Source organism: Salvelinus alpinus, chromosome 8 (genome assembly GCF_045679555.1).
Source record: "Salvelinus alpinus chromosome 8, SLU_Salpinus.1, whole genome shotgun sequence".
Classification (NCBI taxonomy): Eukaryota; Metazoa; Chordata; class Actinopteri; order Salmoniformes; family Salmonidae; genus Salvelinus; species Salvelinus alpinus.
In genome coordinates this window covers 58,188,967-58,210,410 of record NC_092093.1, presented here as the reverse complement: position 1 = coordinate 58,210,410, position 21,444 = coordinate 58,188,967, and the positions used below count along the sequence as shown (strand labels likewise).

The window sequence follows — 21,444 nt, the reverse complement described above, 5'->3', positions numbered from 1 at the left end:
TGTCCTTAAGCCATTTTGCCACAACTTTGGAAGTAGGCTTGGGGTCATTGTCCATTTGGAAGACCCATTTAACTTCCTGACTGATGTCTTGAGATGTTGCTTCAATATATCCACATAATTTTCCCTCCATCATGATGCCATCTATTTTGTGAAGTGCATCAGTCCCTCCTGCAGCAAAGCACCCCCACAATATGATACTGCCAACCCGTGCGTCACGGCTGGGATGGTATTCTTTGGCTTGCAAGCCTCCCCCTTTTTCCTCCAAACATAACGGTGGTCATTATGGCCAAACAGTTCTATTTTTGTTTCATCAGACCAGAGAACATTTCTCCAAAAAGTATGATCTTTGTTCACATGTGCAGTTGCAAACCGTGGTCTGGGTTTTTTATGGCGGTTTTAGAGCAGTGGCTTCTTCCTTGCTGAATGGCCTTTCAGGTTATGTCGATATAGTCCTCGTTTTACTGTGGATATAGAAACTTTTGTACCTGTTTCCTCCAGCATCTTCACAAGGTCCTTTACTGTTGTTCTGGGATTGATTTGCACTTTTTGCACCAAAGTATGTTCATCTCTAGGAGACAGAAGGCGTCTCGTTCCTGAGCGGTATGACGGCTGCGCGGTCCCATGGTGTTTATACTTGCGTACTATTGTTTGTACAGACGAATGTGGTACCTTCAGGCGTTTAGAAATTGCTCCCAAGGATGAACCAGACTTGTGGAGGTCTACAATTTTTTCTGTCTTGGTTGATTTATTTTGATTTTCCCATGATGTCAAGCAAAGAGGCACTGAGTTTAAAGGTAGGCCTTGAAATACATCCACAGGTACACCTCCAATTGACTCAAATTATGTCAATTAGCCTATCAGAAGCTTCTAAAGCCATGACATAATTTTCTGGAATTGTCCAGAAAAAAGGCACAGTCAACTTAGTGTATGTAAACTTCTGACCCACTGGAATTGTGATACAGTGAATTATAAGTGAAATAATCTGTCTGTAAACAATTGTTGGAAAAGTTACTTGTGTCATGCACAAAGTAGATGTACTAACAGATTTGCCAAAACTATAGTTTGTTAACAAGAAATGTGTGGAGTGGTTGAAAATGACTTTTAATGACTCCAACCTAAGTGTATGTAAACTTCCAACTTCAACTGTAACTATCCAGTATTATTTATTCATAATGTGCTTCTGTGTGTTAATACCTCTGTGTAGACGATAGCGGTCATCCAGAAGCGTTTGCTGGGCCTGGGGACAGACAGCATGGCCCAGAGGAAGATGAAGATGGGAAGGACGAGCGTGGCCACAGACGCTGAGATCATGTGGTTGAGAATGATGACCAGGAAACACACCATCTCTGAGTGGGCCACCAGCATGTTGTACAGAGCATAGAGCAGCTGCAGCAGTGCCGGCTGATCGCCGTAGAAACGCTCTGAATCCTCCAACTCCTCATCGTAGAACATCCTAAGGGAGAGAGGGGAGAGAGAGAAAGAGGGGGGGAGAGAAAGAGGGGGAGAGAGAGGGGGAGAGAGAGAGAGAGAGAGAGGAGAGAGAGCGATAGAGAGAAAGAGAGGGAGAGAGAGAGAGAGAGAGGGGGAGAGAGAGGGGGCGAGAGAGAGAGAGAGAGAGAGAGAGAGAGTGGAGAGAGAGAAAGAGAGGGAGAAAGACAGAGAGAGAGAGGAAGAGAGAGAGGGGGAACGAGAGAGAGAGGGAAAGAGAGAGGGAGAGACCGGGAGAGAGAGAGAGGAAGAGAGATAGGGTCTAAAAATTCTAAATCCTTTAGAATTGTCAAACAAACTAATCTTTAGCCTTGACTGGATCTCGATGTTGGGCTTTCTAATAGCTGAGAGATTAGTATTTTAATTGGCAATGCAAGACAAGCTGCGATAAAATACAATACCTATTGCGTAGCAGATCGCTGGCCGTCAGCTCGTGGGTGAGCGAGGGAAACGTGCCACTCGTGACGCCCGACAGAAAATCAGACTTCTCGTCAGGCGTCACCACAACAAACCTCTTCTTATGATGGGCCCTAATGGATGAGGCCCGTTCCTCCCTGACCAAGCCTGTAGCTCTGCTGTACGAGTCCCCCTCCCTGACCAGGCCCGTGGCCCTGGTGTACGAGGCCCCCTCACTGTCCAGGCCCGTGGCCCTGGTGTACGAGGCCCCCTCACTGTCCAGGCCTGTAGCTCTGCTGTATGAGGGGGGGATGTCTGTGTCTGTGGGGGTGGTACTGGGGAGGTCTGCCTGGTAGAGCTGGAGCTCACTGTGGTGGGCGTAGCACGGTCCTCTCTCGCACCCTGTCTGTTTGCCTTCCAGGACGCTGTCCCTACTGTCCCAGTCCATACCCCTGGACCTGGAGAGAAGAACCCCCTCATGTTCCATGTACAGCCCCATGGAGGTGGAGGTGGATGGGGTCTCAGTGTAGGAGGAGTGGGAGTCTTGGAGGTCCTGGTCTGGCTCCTCTCCTGTCTCCTCGATGGTGTCGGTGGTCCCCTGGTGGGAACAGAGGGCTGTACACTGGGTGTGCTCACTAGTGGGGAGAGAGAAGCAAGAGAAAGGAGTGTTCATGTTCTGGAACTCATCTGTTCCACGACTCTTCATTTCAGTATTACTAGTCAATAATCCACATACTGTGTACCTACTGTACAGTCGTGGCCAAAAGTTTTGAGAATGACACAAATATAAATTTTCACAAAGTCTGCTGCCTCAGTTTGTATGATTGCAATTTGCATATACTCCAGAATGTTATGAAGAGTGATCAGATGAATTGCAAAGTCCCTCTTTGCCATGCAAATTAACTGAATCCCCCCCAAAAACATTTCCACTGCATTTCAGCCCTGCCACAAAAGGACCAGCTAACATCATGTCAGTGATTCTCTCGTTAACACAGGTGTGAGTGTTGACGAGGACAAGGCTGCAGATCACTCTGTCATGCTGATTGAGTTCGAATAACAGACTGGAAGCTTCAAAAGGAGGGTGGTGCTTGGAATCATTGTTCTTCCTCTGTCAATCATGGTGACCTGCAAGGAAACACGTGCCATCATCATTGCTTTGATTAAAAAGAGCTTCACAGGCAAGGATATTGCTGCCAGTAAGATTACACCTAAATCAACCATTTATCGGATCATCAAGAACTTCAAGGAGAGCAGTTCAATTGTTGTGAAGAAGGCTTCAGGGCGCCCAAGAAAGTCCAGCAAGCACCAGGACCTTCTCCTAAAGTTGATTCTGCGGGATCGGGGCACCACCAGTACAGAGCTTGCTCAGGAATGGCAGCAGGCAGGTGTGAGTGCATCTGCACGCACAGTGAGGCGAAGACTTTTGGAAGATGGCCTGGTGTCAAGAAGGACAGCAAAGAAGCCACTTCTCTCCAGGAAAAACATCAGGGACAGACTGATATTCTGCAAAAGGTATAGGTATTGGACTGCTGAGGACTGGGGTAAAGTCATTTTCTCTGATGAATCCCCTTTCCGATTGTTTGGGGCATCCGGAAAAAGCTTCTCCGGAGATGACAGGGTGAGCGCTACCATCAGTCCTGTGTCATGCCAACAGTAAAGCATCCTGAGACCATTCATGTGTGGGGTTGCTTCTCAGCCAAGGGAGTGGGCTCACTCACAATTTTGCCTAAGAACACAGCCATGAATAAAGAATGGTACCAACACATCCTCCGAGAGCAACTTCTCCCAACCATCCAGGAACAGTTTGGTGACGAACAATGCCTTTTCCAGCATGATGGAGCACCTTGCCATAAGGCAAAAGTAATAATTAAGTGGCTCGGGGAACAAAACATCGATATTTTGGGTCCATGGCCAGGAAACTCCCCAGACCTTGCAGATTGCAGAGATCTTGAAAAAGAAGGGTCAACACTGCACATATTGACTCTTTGCATCAACTTCATGTAGTTGTCAATAAAAGCCTTTGACACTTATGAAATGCTTGTAATTATACTTCAGTATTCCATAGTAAAATCTGACAAAAATATCTAAAGACACTGAAGCAGCAAACTTTGTGAAAATTAATATTTGTGTCATTCTCAAAACTTTTGGCCACGACTGTATTTGGAAGCTTTAGTCACATGGTAAATATATTCAACATAATTTCCATGAGGGACTTCATGGAGATGTATGAATTCCCTGGCTGGCCATAGAGAGGATTTACTCAAGATAATAAAATAACACAGAAATATAGTTTAATATAGTTTGTTTACACACACGGCTGTTGGTCATGGAGACAGAATGGTGTTTAGTCTGTTTCATGCACTACTTATTCATAGTGAGGAGAGAGAGAGAGAGCGAGAGAGCGAGAGAGCGAGAGAGCGAGAGAGCGAGAGAGCGAGAGAGAGAGAGAGAGAGAGAGAGAGAGAGAGAGAGAGAGAGAGAGAGAGAGAGAGAGAGAGATTCCCAAACCTTCCATAACAAAGCCATCACCTACAGAGAGATGAACCTGGAGAAGAGTCCCCTAAGCAAGCTGGTCCTGGGGCTCTGTCCACAAACACACACACAGCCCCAGGACAGCAACACAATTAACCAAATCATGAGAAAACAAAAAGATAATTACTTGACACATTGGAAATAATTAACAAAAAAACTGAGCAAACTATGCTATTTGGCCCTAAACCGAGAGTACACAGCGGCAGAATACCTGACCACTGTGACTGACACAAACTTAAGGAAATATTTGACTATGTACAAACTCAGTAAGCATAGCCTTGCTATTGAGAAAGGCCGCCATAGGCAGACCTGGCTCTCAAGAGAAGACAGGCTATGTGCACACTGCCCACAAAATGAGGTGGAAACTGAGCTGCACTTCCTAACCTCCTGCCCAATATATGACCATATTAGAGACACATATTTCCCTCAGATTATACAGACCCACAAAGAATTTGAAAACAAAAACACAATTTGATAAAATCCCATATCTACTGGGTGAAATACCACAGTGTGCCATCACAGCAGCAAGATTTGTGTCCTGCTGCCACAAGAAAAGGGCAACCAGTGAAGAACAAACACCATTGTAAATACAACCCATATTTAAGTTTATTTATTTTCTCTTTTGTACTTGAACTATTTGCACATCGTTACAACACTGTATATAGACATAATGTGACATTTGTAATGTCTTTATTCTTTTGGAACGTCTGCGAGTGTAATGTTTACTGTAACTTTTTATTGTTTATTTCACTTTTGTTTATTATCTACTTCACTTGCTTTGGCAATGTTAACATATATTTTCCATGCCAATAAAGCCCTTAAATTGAATTAAATTAAATTAAATTGAGAGCGAGAGCGAGAGCGAGAGCGAGCGAGCGAGCGAGCGAGAGAGAGAGGGAGAGGGTGGTAACAGACTCATACACTGGATACAAAGGCCGTCCGTCAGCACCATATCAGGGTGTTGCCATTGTAACTGCCCACTGTATTACACACTCACCCCGCCCCTGTCTACTCCTATTTTATAGTCTCCTGATCCTCAATATAATCTTACACCTGCTCTGAAAGCAGACAATAATGCCCTTTACAGTTTACACAACACTACAGTGGCACGCGACATGTTTGAACAGCGCTATGAGAAAAGGTCCTTATAGTCCTGTAGCCAGGAAGTTGATTTGATGACAAGAATATGACTTGAGAACCTAAGCCTTGGATTCAGAGGGAGGGAGAGAGTGGTCCTCTTCAAAGATGCCAATAGTGGTTTACTAATAGAGGAGAGACCCTACTACCGCTGGGTTTGTGGATTAAGGTAATGCATTACGGTTAGTGGCACAAATGGTGAAGAACACAACAAATGAGACAGTGACAATGATGCATAGCTGTCTATGTACTGTAGGCCATGGGTTAGAGTGAAGAAGTGGAGGGATGAGAGAAGGAAATCCAAGAGAGTGAGGGGGAGAAGAGAAGAGAAGAATGGAGAGAGAAAAAAGAGTGAGATGTGAGAAAAGAGTAGAGAGTGAAGTATGAAGGGAGAGAAGAGTAGAGAGTGAAGTATGAAGGGAGAGAAGAGTAGAGAGTGAAGTATGAAGGGAGGGAAGAGTAGACAGTGAAGTATGAAGGGAGGGAAGAGTAGACAGTGAAGTATGAAGGGAGGGAAGAGTAGACAGTGAAGTATGAAGGGAGGGAAGAGTAGACAGTGAAGGATGAAGGGAGGGAAGAGTAGACAGTGAAGGATGAAGGGAGAGAAGAGTAGAGAGTGAAGTATGAAGGGAGAGAAGAGTAGACAGTGAAGTATGAAGGGAGAGAAGAGTAGAGAGTGAAGGATGAAAGAAGAGAAGAGTAGAGAGTAAGGCTTGAAGGGAGAGAAGGGTACAGAGTGAGGGTTGAAGGGAGAGAAGAGAAGACAGTGAAGGATGAAGGGAGGGAAGAGTAGAGAGTGAGGGTTGAGGGAGGGAAGAGTAGAGAGTGAAGGATGAAGGGAGGGAAGAGAAGAGAGTGAGGGTTGAAGGGAGAGAAGAGAAGACAGTGAAGGATGAAGGGAGGGAAGAGTAGAGAGTGAGGGTTGAGGAAGGGAAGAGTAGAGAGTGAAAGATGAAGGGAGGGAAGAGTAGAGAGTGAGGGTTGAGGGAGGGAAGAGTAGAGAGTGAAGGATGAAGGGAGGGAAGAGAAGAGAGTGAGGGTTGAGGGATGAGAGGAGAGAAATCTGTTTGTCATTGCCTACCTGGCCTGGCTGCCTCCGCTGTCAGCTGAAGAGGTGGACTTTAGGTCCAGCCCCTCCATCTTGCAGAGTTTAGGACGGGCACGCTCGCTGGTCTTGGGCACCTGGACGTTGTCAGGACCCATGTCAGTGTGGTCCAGAGTGGAGCGACAGGAGTAGAGCAGTGTGCTCTCTGTGTATACACTGGAGAAATACACACAGACAGATGAAGTTTGATGCTGTGTTCTACACAGACTATGGACCTTGCATTACCTTCTGTGGTGTGTGTGTCTGCGCACCTATGGATGTCTGCGTTCTTGTGAGTGTGGACGTGTTAAACTATTCTTGTGGGGACCAGAAGTAAACAAGTAAACAAGTATACAATAATAAACAAACAAAAATTTGACCAACTGGGTACATTTTGTTAGTCCCCACGAGGTCAAATGCTATTTCTAGGGGATTTAGGGTTAAGGTTAGCATTAGTATTAGGGTTAGAATTACGTTAAGGGTTAGGAGCTAGGGTTAGTTTTAGTGTTAGGGTTAGTAGCTAGGGTTAGGTTTAGGGTTAAGGTTAGGTTTTTGGGTTAAGGTTAGGGTTATGGTAAGGGTAAGAGTACGGGTTAGGGTTAGGGAAAATAGGATTTTGAATGGAACGGAATTGTGTCCCCCCACAAGTTTAGCTGTACAAGAGAGTGTGTGTGTGTGTGTGTGTGTGTGTGTGTGTGTGTGTGTGTGTGTGTGTGTGTGTGTGTGTGTGTGTGTGTGTGTGTGTGTGTGTGTGTGTGTGTGTGTGTGTGTGTGTGTGTGTGTGTGTGTGTGTGTGTGTGTCTGTGCCAGGCCAGAGTCTAGGCAGAGAACAGAATGCCTGTGGGTAATAGTGCTCTCAGAACAGAACAGAGCAAAACAGAGCATAACAGAACAGAACAGAACAGAACAGAGCAGAACAGAGCAGAACAGAGCAGAACAGAACAGAGCAGAACAGAGCAGAACAGGGCAGAACAGGGCAGAACAGGGCAGAACAGGGCAGAGCAGAACAGGGCAGAGCAGAACAGAACAGAGCAGAGCAGAACAGGGCAGAACAGGGCAGAGCAGAACAGGGCAGAGCAGAACAGGGCAGAACAGAACAGAGCAGAACAGAACAGAATAGAACAGATCAGAACAGGGCAGAGCAGAACAGGGCAGAACATAGCAGAACAGAACAGAGCAGAACAGGGCAGAACAGGGCAGAACATAGCAGAACAGAACAGAGCAGAACAGGGCAGAACAGGGCAGAACAGGGCAGAGCAGAACAGGGCAGACCAGAGCAGAGCAGAGCAGAGCAGAATATAACAGAGCAGAACAGAAAATAACAGAACAGAGCAGAACAGGGCAGAACAGAACAGAGCAGAACAGAACAGAATAGAACAGAGCAGAACAGAGCAGAACAGAATATAACAGAGCAGAACAGAATATAACAGAGCAGAACAGAGCAGAACAGAATAGAACAGAGCAGAACAGAACAGAATAGAGCAGAACAGAATATAACAGAATAGAACAGAGAGCAGAGAACAGCAGAATAGAACAGAACAGAGTAGAACAGAGCAGAACAGAACAGAATAGAACAGAGCAGAACAGAGCAGAGCAGAACAGAATATAACAGAGCAGAACAGAACAGAGCAGAACAGAATAGAACAGAATAGAACAGAGTAGAACAGAACAGAATAGAACAGAATATAACAGAGCAGAACAGAGTAGAACAGAATATAACAGAGCAGAACAGAATATAACAGAGCAGAACAGAGCAGAACAGAACAGAGCAGAGCAGAACAGAGCAGAACAGAGCAGAACAGAATATAACAGAGTAGAACAGAACAGAACAGAATATAACAGAGCAGAACAGAATAGAACAGAGTAGAACAGAATAGAACAGAGTAGAACAGAATATAACAGAGCAGAACAGAGCAGAACAGAATATAACAGAGTAGAACAGAATATAACAGAGTAGAACAGGATAGAACAGAGTAGAACAGAATATAACAGAATAGAACAGAGCAGAACAGAGCAGTGCTGTTTCATGCTGCCAGGCTGGTTTTAAACCCTTCAAAAAACCCTGGCACTCCTGTCTCAAATAAATAACTAAATAACAGTAAAACAGACAACCGTGTGGAACAACAAGAAGCATAGAAATACAGAAAGCTAAGTCATGTCAAAACAACCCTAAAACATAACTGCTGAATATTGAGTAATTGTGCTGTCAAATGGTTATGTAACGTAAGTGTTTATCGCGTAAATGGTAGCCGTGCTGAGCAATACTTGGCTCGATTCACCAGGTTTTATTACACACAGATGGAACGCAAATAAATCATTCAATGATGTCTTCTACAGAAAACGTTCCAATCTGACCTCTGAAAGAATGTTACTGTCATCTGCACAGAATGACATCTTTCTAAAACAGCCAATATCTAGCACCTGACTCCAGTCATTTTGGATGATTTTATTTAGTTTCCCTTGATGTTTTGAGTATTATAACTGCAAGGTACTAAAGTAGCATGTGTTTACTACTATATCCTTGGAGTATTAGGAAGCAGCTAAACAGCCTTCTATAATGATGATAATAATAATAATAATAATAATAATAATAATAATAATAATACTACTACTAATACTAAATTCCATTTAGCAGACAATTTGATCCAAAGCGACTTACAGTTGTGCGTGACTCCCCTTAGCTATCACCAGGATATTATGAATGATAATTTTTAATATTAAACATGATTTCCTCTTTCCTCTTCAATCTCATCACTTCTTTTGAGTATGAATAATTGTATAAGAAAAAGGGATAGCTGTAACAAAAAGTGTATTTTCTTCCATTCTCTTACCTGGACAGGCTATCATGAGACACCGTAGATTCTTGGCTCTCCAGACAGGCACAGCTCTGCCTCTCAGCCTTGTGGGGGATGCAGTCCTGGCACGTCTCCTCCTCGGTTCTCTCCAGGCCAGACTCAATGGACGCAGCCTTGCACATCTGCTTGCGGTAGTACACGTGGATGCTCTCCCGGGAAGGCTTGTTCCCCTGGAATGTTACAACCAAGAATGCCTGTTAGAATTGGTGGTCCTAGTCCCACTTCATTTATTAAATAGGCTGTAATAACATTTGGAATAGGTAATTCCAATGATATTATTATGATATTGCTAGAAATAGTTAATATCAATGCTATGGTTTTACTACAGTATGGCATGGTAAATAATTATGCAACTAAATGGTTTTGTTGCTAGGCAGATATACTTGTTCACTGGTAACTTTCACAAAGCTGGTTTCTCATCCGTCATTGGGCGATTCACCTGGAGTATCAGGTAGTAGACCTTGTAATACGATACAGGTCACAAAATATATATTTTTAAAGACTCAAAATAGTCTAAATCCCCTGGCCGTGACGTTACCTTATTAACCTCGTGCGTGAGCATACAGCGCTCGATGTGCAGCACGGTGGAGATGTCCAGGTGTTCCTGACACATGGAGTTGATCCAGGCTGTGAAACTGTCCAACATGGCCAGGAACAACACCCAGGAGAACTTGACTATGTTGAAGACTCGCTTCAGGACGTTGTCTGAGAACAGGGAGGAAGACAACGCACATCTTTTAACAGCCAAGTCCACATCAGTCTTTATTCATTGAGACTTATAAGTGTAACTTCCTCGATGCAGAGGACATTGTGGGTTGGGTTGAGTAGTGAATCAGGGGTCGAGGCACCCAATCTAAGAAGTAAATTAAAATTACATTTCCAATTCCATGTCCTGAAATGGACTTTAAATGAAATAGAATTGACCCCAACCCTGGTTTGAACTGCACCAACCTGATCCATCTGTTTTCTTCTCCTCCTGATCCTCCTCTTCCATAGCAACATGAACTGCTGGATAGAAAAGATATTGAATATGGAATGAGTCAATGGAATCATACAAAATTATAAAATGATATCCCTTGCTGTGAAGATATAAAACTGTAACGCAAAAGTACCCTTCCAAACAATAACATCCCAAAATAAATTTACACACACGTGTTATTCAATCATTGCACCCACACTGCTCGCGCATGTCAATGAGCGTCTGCATAGCCAGACTCTAAAAAATTGTGTGACGTTTCACGTGCTGCAAGTCCCGCCTCTCCCATCTCCTCATTGGTTTTTAGGAGCATATACCCACATGGGTGATTGAAAGATGAACTGAGGTCCACACTCCAGTTGGTGGTGGTAATCCACCTTAAAGTTGGTTGCCAACCACCATATAAAGTCCAAAGAAGAAGAAGAAGCCTGAAGGAGGAGAGATTAACTTGGTTTACCCTTTTATCTGTGGATTAATTGTAAGAGTAGAGGACCTTGTGCATTTCAGGTAAAATAACAACCCAATGTTTATATCCCAGGACAAATTTGCTAGCAACAGCAAGCTAGCTAGCTAAATTGTCATAAATGTTTGCTTATCGACCTGTCCCCAATATAGTTGGTTCAGAGTTAATTTTGATATTCCAAACTTGTGGTGTCCTGATCACATCTGGTGTGAGGGGATATAATCAACATGCTCGCGATAGTGCACGTGGACGCATGCGCGCGAGCGGTCTGGTCAGCATGTAAGACAGTGTGGTGTTCTCCCAGACCTCATGTAAATCTATTTGGCTGAACTGAGAGACCGTCAGTCCAGCCTTCATATGGGATGAATTGAACATGTCTAATCAAACATGGCATCCTATCTTTCAGACCCAGGAATGCCTTGGCCCTGCCTGGAGTTGGAGCTGGGCTGGGCTGTGGGGAGGAGGGAGGGAAGGAAGGGGAGGAGGGGGGACTTGGCGGGACTGTGGACCGGACACAGCATGTCTCCCATTAGGGATGCAGCAAATCGTTAAGTAGGCGCTCTTGAACAGAAAAAGGGCACAACATACCCATTCATGGCTAGTCTAGGGCCTATAACGAGAAAACCTGAGAGGGTGAAACATACTGTAACACAACAAGTGCAGCATGGACGGATGGCGGCGAGACAAGGGTAAACATTGGGAGATGAGAGGCCTCCCGAGTTGCGTAGCGGTCTAAGGCACTGCATCGCAGTGCTTGAGGCGTCACTACAGACCCGGGTTCGAACCCAGGCTGTGTCGCAGCCAGCCACAACCAGGTGACCCATGAGGCGGCGCACAATTGGCCTAGCGTCGTCCGGGTTAGGGGCGGGTTTGGCCAGCCAGGATGTCCTTGTCCCATCGCGCTCTAGCGACTCCTTGTGGCGGGCCGGGCGCATGCACACTGACTTCGGTCACCAGTTGTACGGCGTTTCCTCTGACACATTAGTGCGGCTGGCTTCCAGATTAAGCGAGCAATGTGTTAAAGGAGCAGTGCGGCTTGGCAGGGTCGTGTTTCGGAGGACGCATGGCTCTCGACCTTCGCCTCTCCCAAGTCCGTACGGGAGTTGCAACGATGGCACAAGACTGCAACTACCAATTGGATACCACGAAATTGGGGAGGGAAAGGAGTAAAAAGTAAAAAAATTAAATAATAATACATAAAAATAAAACATTGGGAGGTGGGGGCAGGTTTCCCAGAGGAACTGCTAGCATATTAAATCTCCTACAAAGGGTGGGATAAGCCTGGTTAAGTCAAACTGAATGCTGCACTCACATTTACACAGTGTGCAGTCAGGTTACACCAGGCTATTTACACACGGTTCAGTCAAGTTACACCAGGCTATTTACACAGTGTGCAGTCAGGTTACACCAGGCTATTTACACAGTGTTCAGTCAGGTTACACCAGGCTATTTACACAATGTTCAGTCTGGTTACACCAGGCTATTTACACAGTGTTCAGTCTGGTTACACCAGGCTATTTACACAGTGTTCAGTCAGGTTACACCAGGCTATTTACACAGTGTTCAGGCTGGTTACACCAGGCTATTTACACAGTGTTCAATCAGGTTACACCAGGCTATTTACACAGTGTTCAGTCTGGTTACACCAGGCTATTTACACAGTGTTCAGTCTGGTTACACCAGGCTATTTACACAGTGTTCAGTCAGGTTACACCAGGCTATTTACACAGTGTGCAGTCAGGTTACACCAGGCTATTTACACAGTGTTCAGTCTGGTTACACCAGGCTATTTACACAGTGTTCAGTCTGGTTACACCAGGCTATTTACACAGCGTTCAGTCTGGTTACACCAGGCTATTTACACAGTGTTCAGTCAGGTTACACCAGGCTATTTACACAGTGTTCAGTCTGGTTACACCAGGCTATTTACACAGTGTTCAGTCTGGTTACACCAGGCTATTTACACAGTGTTCAGTCTGGTTACACCAGGCTATTTACACAGTGTTCAGTCTGGTTACACCAGGCTATTTACACAGTGTTCAGTCTGGTTACACCAGGCTATTTACACAGTGTTCAGTCTGGTTACACCAGGCTATTTACACAGTGTTCAGTCTGGTTACACCAGGCTATTTACACAGTGTTCAGTCTGGTTACACCAGGCTATTTACACAGTGTTCAGTCTGGTTACACCAGGCTATTTACACAGTGTTCAGTCTGGTTACACCAGGCTATTTACACAGTGTTCAGTCTGGTTACACCAGGCTATTTACACAGTGTCCAGTCTGGTTACACCAGGCAATTTACACAGTGTTCAGTCAGGTTACACCAGGCTATTTACACAGTGTGCAGTCAGGTTACACCAGGCTATTTACACAGTGTGCAGTCTGGTTACACCAGGCTATTTACACAGTGTTCAGTCTGGTTACACCAGGCTATTTACACAGTGTTCAGTCTGGTTACACCAGGCTATTTACACAGTGTTCAATCAGGTTACACCAGGGTATTTACACAGTGTTCAGTCTGGTTACACCAGGCTATTTACACAGTGTTCAGTCTGGTTACACCAGGCTATTTACACAGTGTTCAGTCTGGTTACACCAGGCTATTTACACAGTGTTCAGTCTGGTTACACCAGGCTATTTACACAGTGTTCAGTCTGGTTACACCAGGCTATTTACACAGTGTTCAGTCAGGTTACACCAGGCTATTTACACAGTGTTCAGTCAGGTTACACCAGGCTATTTACAAAGTGTTCAGTCTGGTTACACCAGGCTATTTACACAGTGTTCAGTCTGGTTACACCAGGCTATTTACACAGTGTTCAGTCAGGTTACACCAGGCTATTTACACAGTGTTCAATCAGGTTACACCAGGCTATTTACACAGTGTTCAGTCTGGTTACACCAGGCTATTTACACAATGTTCAGTCTGGTTACACCAGGCTATTTACACAGTGTTCAGTCAGGTTACACCAGGCTATTTACACAGTGTGCAGTCAGGTTACACCAGGCTATTTACACAGTGTGCAGTCAGGTTACACCAGGCTATTTACACAGTGTTCAGTCAGGTTACACCAGGCTATTTACACAGTGTTCAGCCTGGTTACACCAGGCTATTTACACAGTGTTCAGTCTGGTTACACCAGGCTATTTACACAGTGTTCAGTCAGGTTACACCAGGCTATTTACACAGTGTTCAGTCTGGTTACACCAGGCTATTTACACATTGTTCAGTCTGGTTACACCAGGCTATTTACACAGTGTTCAGTCTGGTTACACCAGGCTATTTACACAGTGATCAGTCTGGTTACACCAGGCTATTTACACAGTGTTCAGTCTGGTTACACCAGGCTATTTACACAGTGTTCAGTCTGGTTACACCAGGCTATTTACACAGTGTTCAGTCTGGTTACACCAGGCTATTTACACAGTGTTCAGTCTGGTTACACCAGGCTATTTACACAGTGTTCAGTCTGGTTACACCAGGCTATTTACACAGTGTTCAGTCTGGTTACACCAGGCTATTTACACAGTGTTCAGTCTGGTTACACCAGGCTATTTACACAGTGTTCAGTCAGGTTACACCAGGCTATTTACACAGTGTGCAGTCAGGTTACACCAGGCTAGTTACACAGTGTGCAGTCTGGTTACACCAGGCTATTTACACAGTGTTCAGTCTGGTTACGCCAGGCTATTTACACAGTGTTCAGTCTGGTTACACCAGGCTATTTACACAGTGTTCAATCAGGTTACACCAGGGTATTTACACAGTGTTCAGTCTGGTTACACCAGGCTATTTACACAGTGTTCAGTCTGGTTACACCAGGCTATTTACACAGTGTTCAGTCTGGTTACACCAGGCTATTTACACAGTGTTCAGTCTGGTTACACCAGGCTATTTACACAGTGTTCAGTCAGGTTACACCAGGCTATTTACACAGTGTTCAGTCAGATTACACCAGGCAATTTACACAGTGTTCAGTCAGGTTACACCAGGCTATTTACACAGTGTTCAGTCTGGTTACACCAGGCTATTTACACAGTGTTCAGTCTGGTTACACCAGGCTATTTACACAGTGTTCAGTCAGGTTACACCAGGCTATTTACACAGTGTTCAGTCTGGTTACACCAGGCTATTTACACAGTGTTCAGTCTGGTTACACTAGGCTATTTACACAGTGTTCAGTCTGGTTACACCAGGCTATTTACACACGGTTCAGTCAAGTTACACCAGGCTATTTACACAGTGTTCAGTCAGGTTACACCAGGCTATTTACACATGGTTCAGTCTGGTTACACCAGGCTATTTACACAGTGTTCAGTCAGGTTACACCAGGCTATTTATACAGTGTTCATTCAGGTTACACCAGACTATTTACACAGTGTTCAGTCAGGTTACACCAGGCTATTTACACAGTGTTCAGTCAGGTTACACCAGGCTATTTACACAGTGTTCAGTCAGGTTACACCAGGCTATTTACACAGTGTTCAGTCAGGTTACACCAGGCTATTTACACAGTGTTCAGTCAGGTTACACCAGGCTATTTACAGTGTTCAGTCAGGTTACACCAGGCTATTTACACAGTGTTCAGTCAGGTTACACCAGGCTATTTACACAGTGTTCAGTCAGGTTACACCAGGCTATTTACACAGTGTTCGGTCAGGTTACACCAGGCTATTTACAGTGTTCAGTCAGGTTACACCAGGCTATTTACACAGTGTTCGGTCAGGTTACACCAGGCTATTTACAGTGTTCAGTCTGGTTACACCAGGCTATTTACACAGTGTTCAGTCTGGTTACACCAGGCTATTTACACAGTGTTCAGTCTGGTTACACCAGGCTATTTACACAGTGTTCAGTCTGGTTACACCAGGCTATTTACACAGTGTTCAGTCAGGTTACACCAGGCTATTTACACAGTGTTCAGTCAGATTACACCAGGCAATTTACACAGTGTTCAGTCAGGTTACACCAGGCTATTTACACAGTGTTCAGTCTGGTTACACCAGGCTATTTACACAGTGTTCAGTCTGGTTACACCAGGCTATTTACACAGTGTTCAGTCAGGTTACACCAGGCTATTTACACAGTGTTCAGTCTGGTTACACCAGGCTATTTACACAGTGTTCAGTCTGGTTACACCAGGCTATTTACACAGTGTTCAGTCTGGTTACACCAGGCTATTTACACACGGTTCAGTCAAGTTACACCAGGCTATTTACACAGTGTTCAGTCAGGTTACACCAGGCTATTTACACATGGTTCAGTCTGGTTACACCAGGCTATTTACACAGTGTTCAGTCAGGTTACACCAGGCTATTTATACAGTGTTCATTCAGGTTACACCAGACTATTTACACAGTGTTCAGTCAGGTTACACCAGGCTATTTACACAGTGTTCAGTCAGGTTACACCAGGCTATTTACACAGTGTTCAGTCAGGTTACACCAGGCTATTTACACAGTGTTCAGTCAGGTTACACCAGGCTATTTACACAGTGTTCAGTCAGGTTACACCAGGCTATTTACAGTGTTCAGTCAGGTTACACCAGGCTATTTACACAGTGTTCAGTCAGGTTACACCAGGCTATTTACACAGTGTTCAGTCAGGTTACACCAGGCTATTTACACAGTGTTCGGTCAGGTTACACCAGGCTATTTACAGTGTTCAGTCAGGTTACACCAGGCTATTTACACAGTTTTCAGTCTGGTTACACCAGAAATGGAGGAGACTAAAAACCTATTATTTTCATCTGCTTTCAATGACAACTTGGATCTTCCTGCTGCGCTTCATACCTTCCTCCAGGTCCTCTTTCCTTGACTTGCTGCTGCTCCCTTCAGTGTATTTCTTCCAGAAGCGGCGTTTCTCCTTGCTGCGCTCCTTCATGGCCGTCTTGGAATTGGTCATCCAGGCGTGGTAAACAAACTGTGGGGAGTGGATGTTAACAACCACACTGGTGGACTACTGATCAAACACAATGTGCCCAGAGGGACTGTTGAAAGCATGTTTGGCTGCTTAATTGGGACACTTACCCGTCCTTTAAGAGATTTGATTTTTTAACGAGTCTGGTTCATGTTGACAGACTTGCCATTGGTGTGCTTTATCGAAAGTCAAGCAATGTGGCCCAAATTTTGCTCACACACTCAAAACCGAAGAGTTGAGTTGAAATGAGTGTAGGAAATGTGTCCGAATTAGGCAGCCAAAGAGAATATACCCTAGTCAACCAACCAGTAAGTCACAGGAAAACGCAAAAACCATTGACAAAGTACACAATGCAGAGGAGACCAGTTTCAGGGGGTGTTTTTATCCAATGAATTGAGATGTAAGGGAATGTGTTTATGGAGATGGGACAAAAAAGGGATTTACAATTGAGTAAAGCGCCCCTAAAGATGAACACATCCCACCATTCCTAGTTTGAGAACAGGGTTTTACATTTTATTTATATTTTTAAATGTAACCTTTACTTAACTAGGCAAGTCAGTTCAGATCAAATTATTATTTACAATGACGGCCTACAATGATGGGTTGGGGTTGATTCCATTTCAGTTCAGTACATTTCAGTTTCCTTCCTGAAATTGACCCAACTGAAATAGTATTGATCCCAACCCTGTTTAAGACACAGACCTAACTCCACAGAGAATTACCCTGGAAGAAAAGCCACTCAACACCACATCTCTCTCCCAAAGCACACACAGGGAGGAGATCTACGCCAGAAACAGAAGAGCAACACAGTTCACTGAATTTCAACTGCATGCATCATCAACGGCCGCCATTTTGTCATGACTCGGCATCATCTTGTGAAATGGAGGAGCGGCCGTGGTATTTGAACAGAACTTTATTGACATCGTGGTCATGTATTGGAGTGAGAGGGGAAAATGCATTTAATGTCGTGAGAAAGTGGCTTGGACTGGAGTGGTCAAGGATACTCACAGTATACAAAAAGGGAAATACAAGATAGAGACCTAGTTGTGAGAGTACCTTGGCTGCCCTCATTATATACTGCAGAGCAGCTTTGGGCAGCTTAATGATAGACTTTGTTAAAGCCAGCAAGGCAGAGGAGGACAAAGCAGGGGTGAGAGTTAGAAGACCATAACATTTGTCACAAATAAAGGCCAAAACAAACACAACTCACAACAAAAGAATGTTAACAGTTGGCACTTGGTTAAAAGGAGAGAAAACTGTTAAGTGAGGAGAGAACAAACAAAATTTGGTAATTAGACTTGTTACCTGTTTGTGATAAGAACAATCACACATTAGAACAGAAATAGAAGCAAGCAGTCCTGTTTAAATAACCGATAAAAAAAAAAAATGCACATAAAAAGACTATCCAACTGTTGTTACTGGACAAAAATCTATATTCTCACAATGCAGGACAGTGGTAAAGGGATTATTTCCTACGTTCGAGCAAACCTGAAATGCAGACTTCTTGGGCTGTTCTTCCTCATTTTTATCCTCCTCTTCCTCCTCTTCTTCACTGTCCGTCTCAAACAGGTAATAGTTACCACTTCTCACCACTGAGAGGGGAGTGAAAGACAAGGTTAAAGGTTACCCACTTATACTAGTCCACTTGTGTATTACACTGTACCAGAGTATGTGAGTGGAGCAAAGTTGGAGCGGAGTGTACAGCGGAGCGGAGTGTACAGCGGAGCGGAGTGTACAACGGAGCGGAGTGTACAGCGGAGCGGAGTGTACAGCGGAGCGGAGTGTACAACGGAGCGGAGTGTACAGCGGAGCTGAGTGTACAGCGGAGCGGAGTGTACAGCGGAGCGGAGTGTACAGCGGAGCGGAGTGTACAGCGGAGCTGAGTGTACAGCGGAGCGGAGTGTACAGCGGAGCGGAGAGTACAGCGGAGCGTTCCCAATTTGACTGGAGGGCGGAGCGAGATTCCCAAAGGCTCCAGTAGTGCTCACTCGAGCTCAGGGCATGCCCGGCCCAGCATGCATTTGTAGTCTACTTGTGTGCTGCTATAGCCCCTTGCTTTAGCTACTGTCATGTAGTATGCTAAATATTTTCATAAAGAAAATAGATAAAACACACAGGTGAAAAATCAAGGTGATTTACAAAGATGAGGACCAAGAGCAAGAGAGGGAGTGTGGTGATGTAGTGTCCACAACTAAAGAATCATTGTGGAATCTGAAAAGACACATATCCCAAAAGCATGATGGTGTTCTTACTACGTGCACATGCTAACAGAAAGGAACGAAGTGGGTAGATAGCTAAGTGTGTCATTGTAGCAAAGTATTTATAAACAAAAAATCGAATCTCTTAAAAGTTTCCTTCATTTCTGTTCTATTATCTATACAATAGGCCATAATTGATTTTGGCTCAATGCCTGCCTGCCTGCCTGCCTGCCTGCCTGCCTGCCTGCCTGCCTGCCTGCCTACCTATATATATATATATATATATATATATATATATATATATATAGAGAGAGAGAATATTCTCCAGTGGCTCTGCATGTGCTGAGAGGATATTCTCCAGTGGCTCTGCAAACGCTGAGAGAATATTCTCCAATGGCTCTGCAAGTACTGAGAGGATATTCTCCAGTGGCTCTGCAAACGCTGAGAGGATATTCTCCAGTGGCTCTGCAAGTGCTGAGAGAATATTCTCCAGTGGCTCTGCAAACGCTGAGAGAATATTCTCCAGTGGCTCTGCAAGTGCTGAGAGGATATTCTCCAGTGGCTCTGCAAACACTGAGAGGATATTCTCCAGTGGCTCTGCAAGTGCTGAGAGAATATTCTCCAGTGGCTCTGCAAACGCTGAGAGAATATTCTCCAGTGGCTCTGCAAGTGCTGAGAGAATATTCTCCAGTGGTTCTGCAAGTGCTGAGAGGATATTCTCTGCTGCTGGTCTGCTCTCCAGGCACCATCGCATGAGCCTGAAGCCACAGACTCTGGCCAAACTTGTTTCTAAAAATGAATTCAAAACCACTGTAGACTGAGCCTAATAGCACATTTTTCTTTTCATTTCTATTTCAGTCTAAGTAAGTACATTTATAGAATATAATGACTTAATACAACTAAATGCTGTTTGAAAGCTAAATGCTTTAAGTCCCTTACAAGTCTAGTGTCACACTCCGAAATGCTTCACAATGTATTTCTTTGTAGGCTATAGCCTTGGAATAATTTAAATAATATAGCCTAAATAATTCATTTCCGTTCCTTCTTAGGCTCCCTGTCTGAATCCTGACCTATTTAGAGTGTTTATATGCTGTTTAATATGACATGTAGCCTATTTGAAATTTATTCAAATACTTTTAATTCAAATCATATGGTTTGGTTTCAATACTTCAAACACAAATGGTAGTCACTAAAATAGATGGGTGTTGTTTAAATTTGGATTTTAATGAATGGAGCGAATTTAGAACGGCAATTCTTTTTTTCTTTAGCGAAGCGGTTGGAAAGGATGTGGAGTTCTGGAACGTCCATGAGCAATGAACAGGAATGAACTCCGCTCACATACACACCACAGGCGGCTGGTGGCACCTTAATTGGGGAGAATGGGCTCGTAGTAATGGCTGGAATGGAATCATTGGAATGGTATTTAAACATCAAACACGTGGTTTCTGTCATGTTCCTGACCTTATTTTCCTTTGTTTAGCTGTGTTTAGTTGGTCAGGACGTGAGCTGGGTGGGCAGTCTATGTTGTTTGTTTCTATGTTTAGTTTCATTGTTAATTAGCCTTATATGGTTCTCAATCAGGGGTTGTTTGACGTTTCCTCTGATTGAGAACCATATTAAGGTAGGCTGTTCACACCGTTTGTTGGTGGGTGATTGTCTTCCGTGTCAGTGTTGTTACCACACGGGACTGTTTCGTTTGTTTAGTCTGTTCCTGTTCGTGCGTTCTTTGTGTTCTATAATAGTTTTCATGTTCAGGTCTGTCTACGTCGTTTTGTTGTTTTGTAGTTATTCAAGTGTGCTTCGTGTTCGTCTTGTTTAATAAATCAACATGTATTCATCACCAGCTGCATTTTGGTCCGATCCTTGCTCCTCCTCAGACGAGGAGGAGAACATTCGTTACAGTTTCTTTGTGTTTGATACCATTCCATTCACTTCATTCCAGTCATTATCTGAGCCGTCCTCCCCTCACCAGCCTCCTATGGTACACACATATATAATACGTAATGACAAACTCAAATAAGATGTGATAATCATCTTGAGTGTCAATAAACAAATTCAAGCCTAACTTTGTTACATGTACAGTAACTACAGCCACATGAAATAGACAATATCTTATTGAAGAGGAATATTTAAAGCTGAATTGCTTCAAATATGAAATAAAAATGTTGAAGGTCTCTCACTGGATGCATGGTCAACCCACGGCCTCCACCACCGCTGTATTTTCTTCTCCCTGCTCCTTTCTTTATCTGAAAAACAAAGATTTTTGACCTTGATGGTTTGAATGAACAGTATATACAGTATTATGTAATCGTTGTGGGACTGTGATGTGTCTACAAACAGACGTATCGTTAAATCAATGCAAAACTTTATAGGCTGACATGGGTTGGCAGGAC

At 44.1% G+C, this 21,444-nt stretch overlaps 1 protein-coding gene across 1 annotated transcript in view; it reads right to left on the bottom strand.

The window, feature by feature from the left end:
* LOC139583347 (piezo-type mechanosensitive ion channel component 2-like) overlaps window positions 1-21,444 on the bottom strand; it is a 198,063-nt gene that overhangs the window by 12,058 nt on the left and 164,561 nt on the right. The window contains exons 29-37 of the mRNA XM_071414313.1: window positions 21,232-21,297; window positions 18,342-18,445; window positions 16,727-16,856; window positions 10,444-10,500; window positions 10,031-10,197; window positions 9,469-9,662; window positions 6,635-6,814; window positions 1,890-2,519; window positions 1,195-1,453 (exon numbers count right to left, since the gene is read on the bottom strand). Coding sequence (XP_071270414.1) covers window positions 1,195-1,453; window positions 1,890-2,519; window positions 6,635-6,814; window positions 9,469-9,662; window positions 10,031-10,197; window positions 10,444-10,500; window positions 16,727-16,856; window positions 18,342-18,445; window positions 21,232-21,297 — 1,787 coding nt within the window. The remainder of the gene's footprint in view (window positions 1-1,194; window positions 1,454-1,889; window positions 2,520-6,634; window positions 6,815-9,468; window positions 9,663-10,030; window positions 10,198-10,443; window positions 10,501-16,726; window positions 16,857-18,341; window positions 18,446-21,231; window positions 21,298-21,444) is intronic.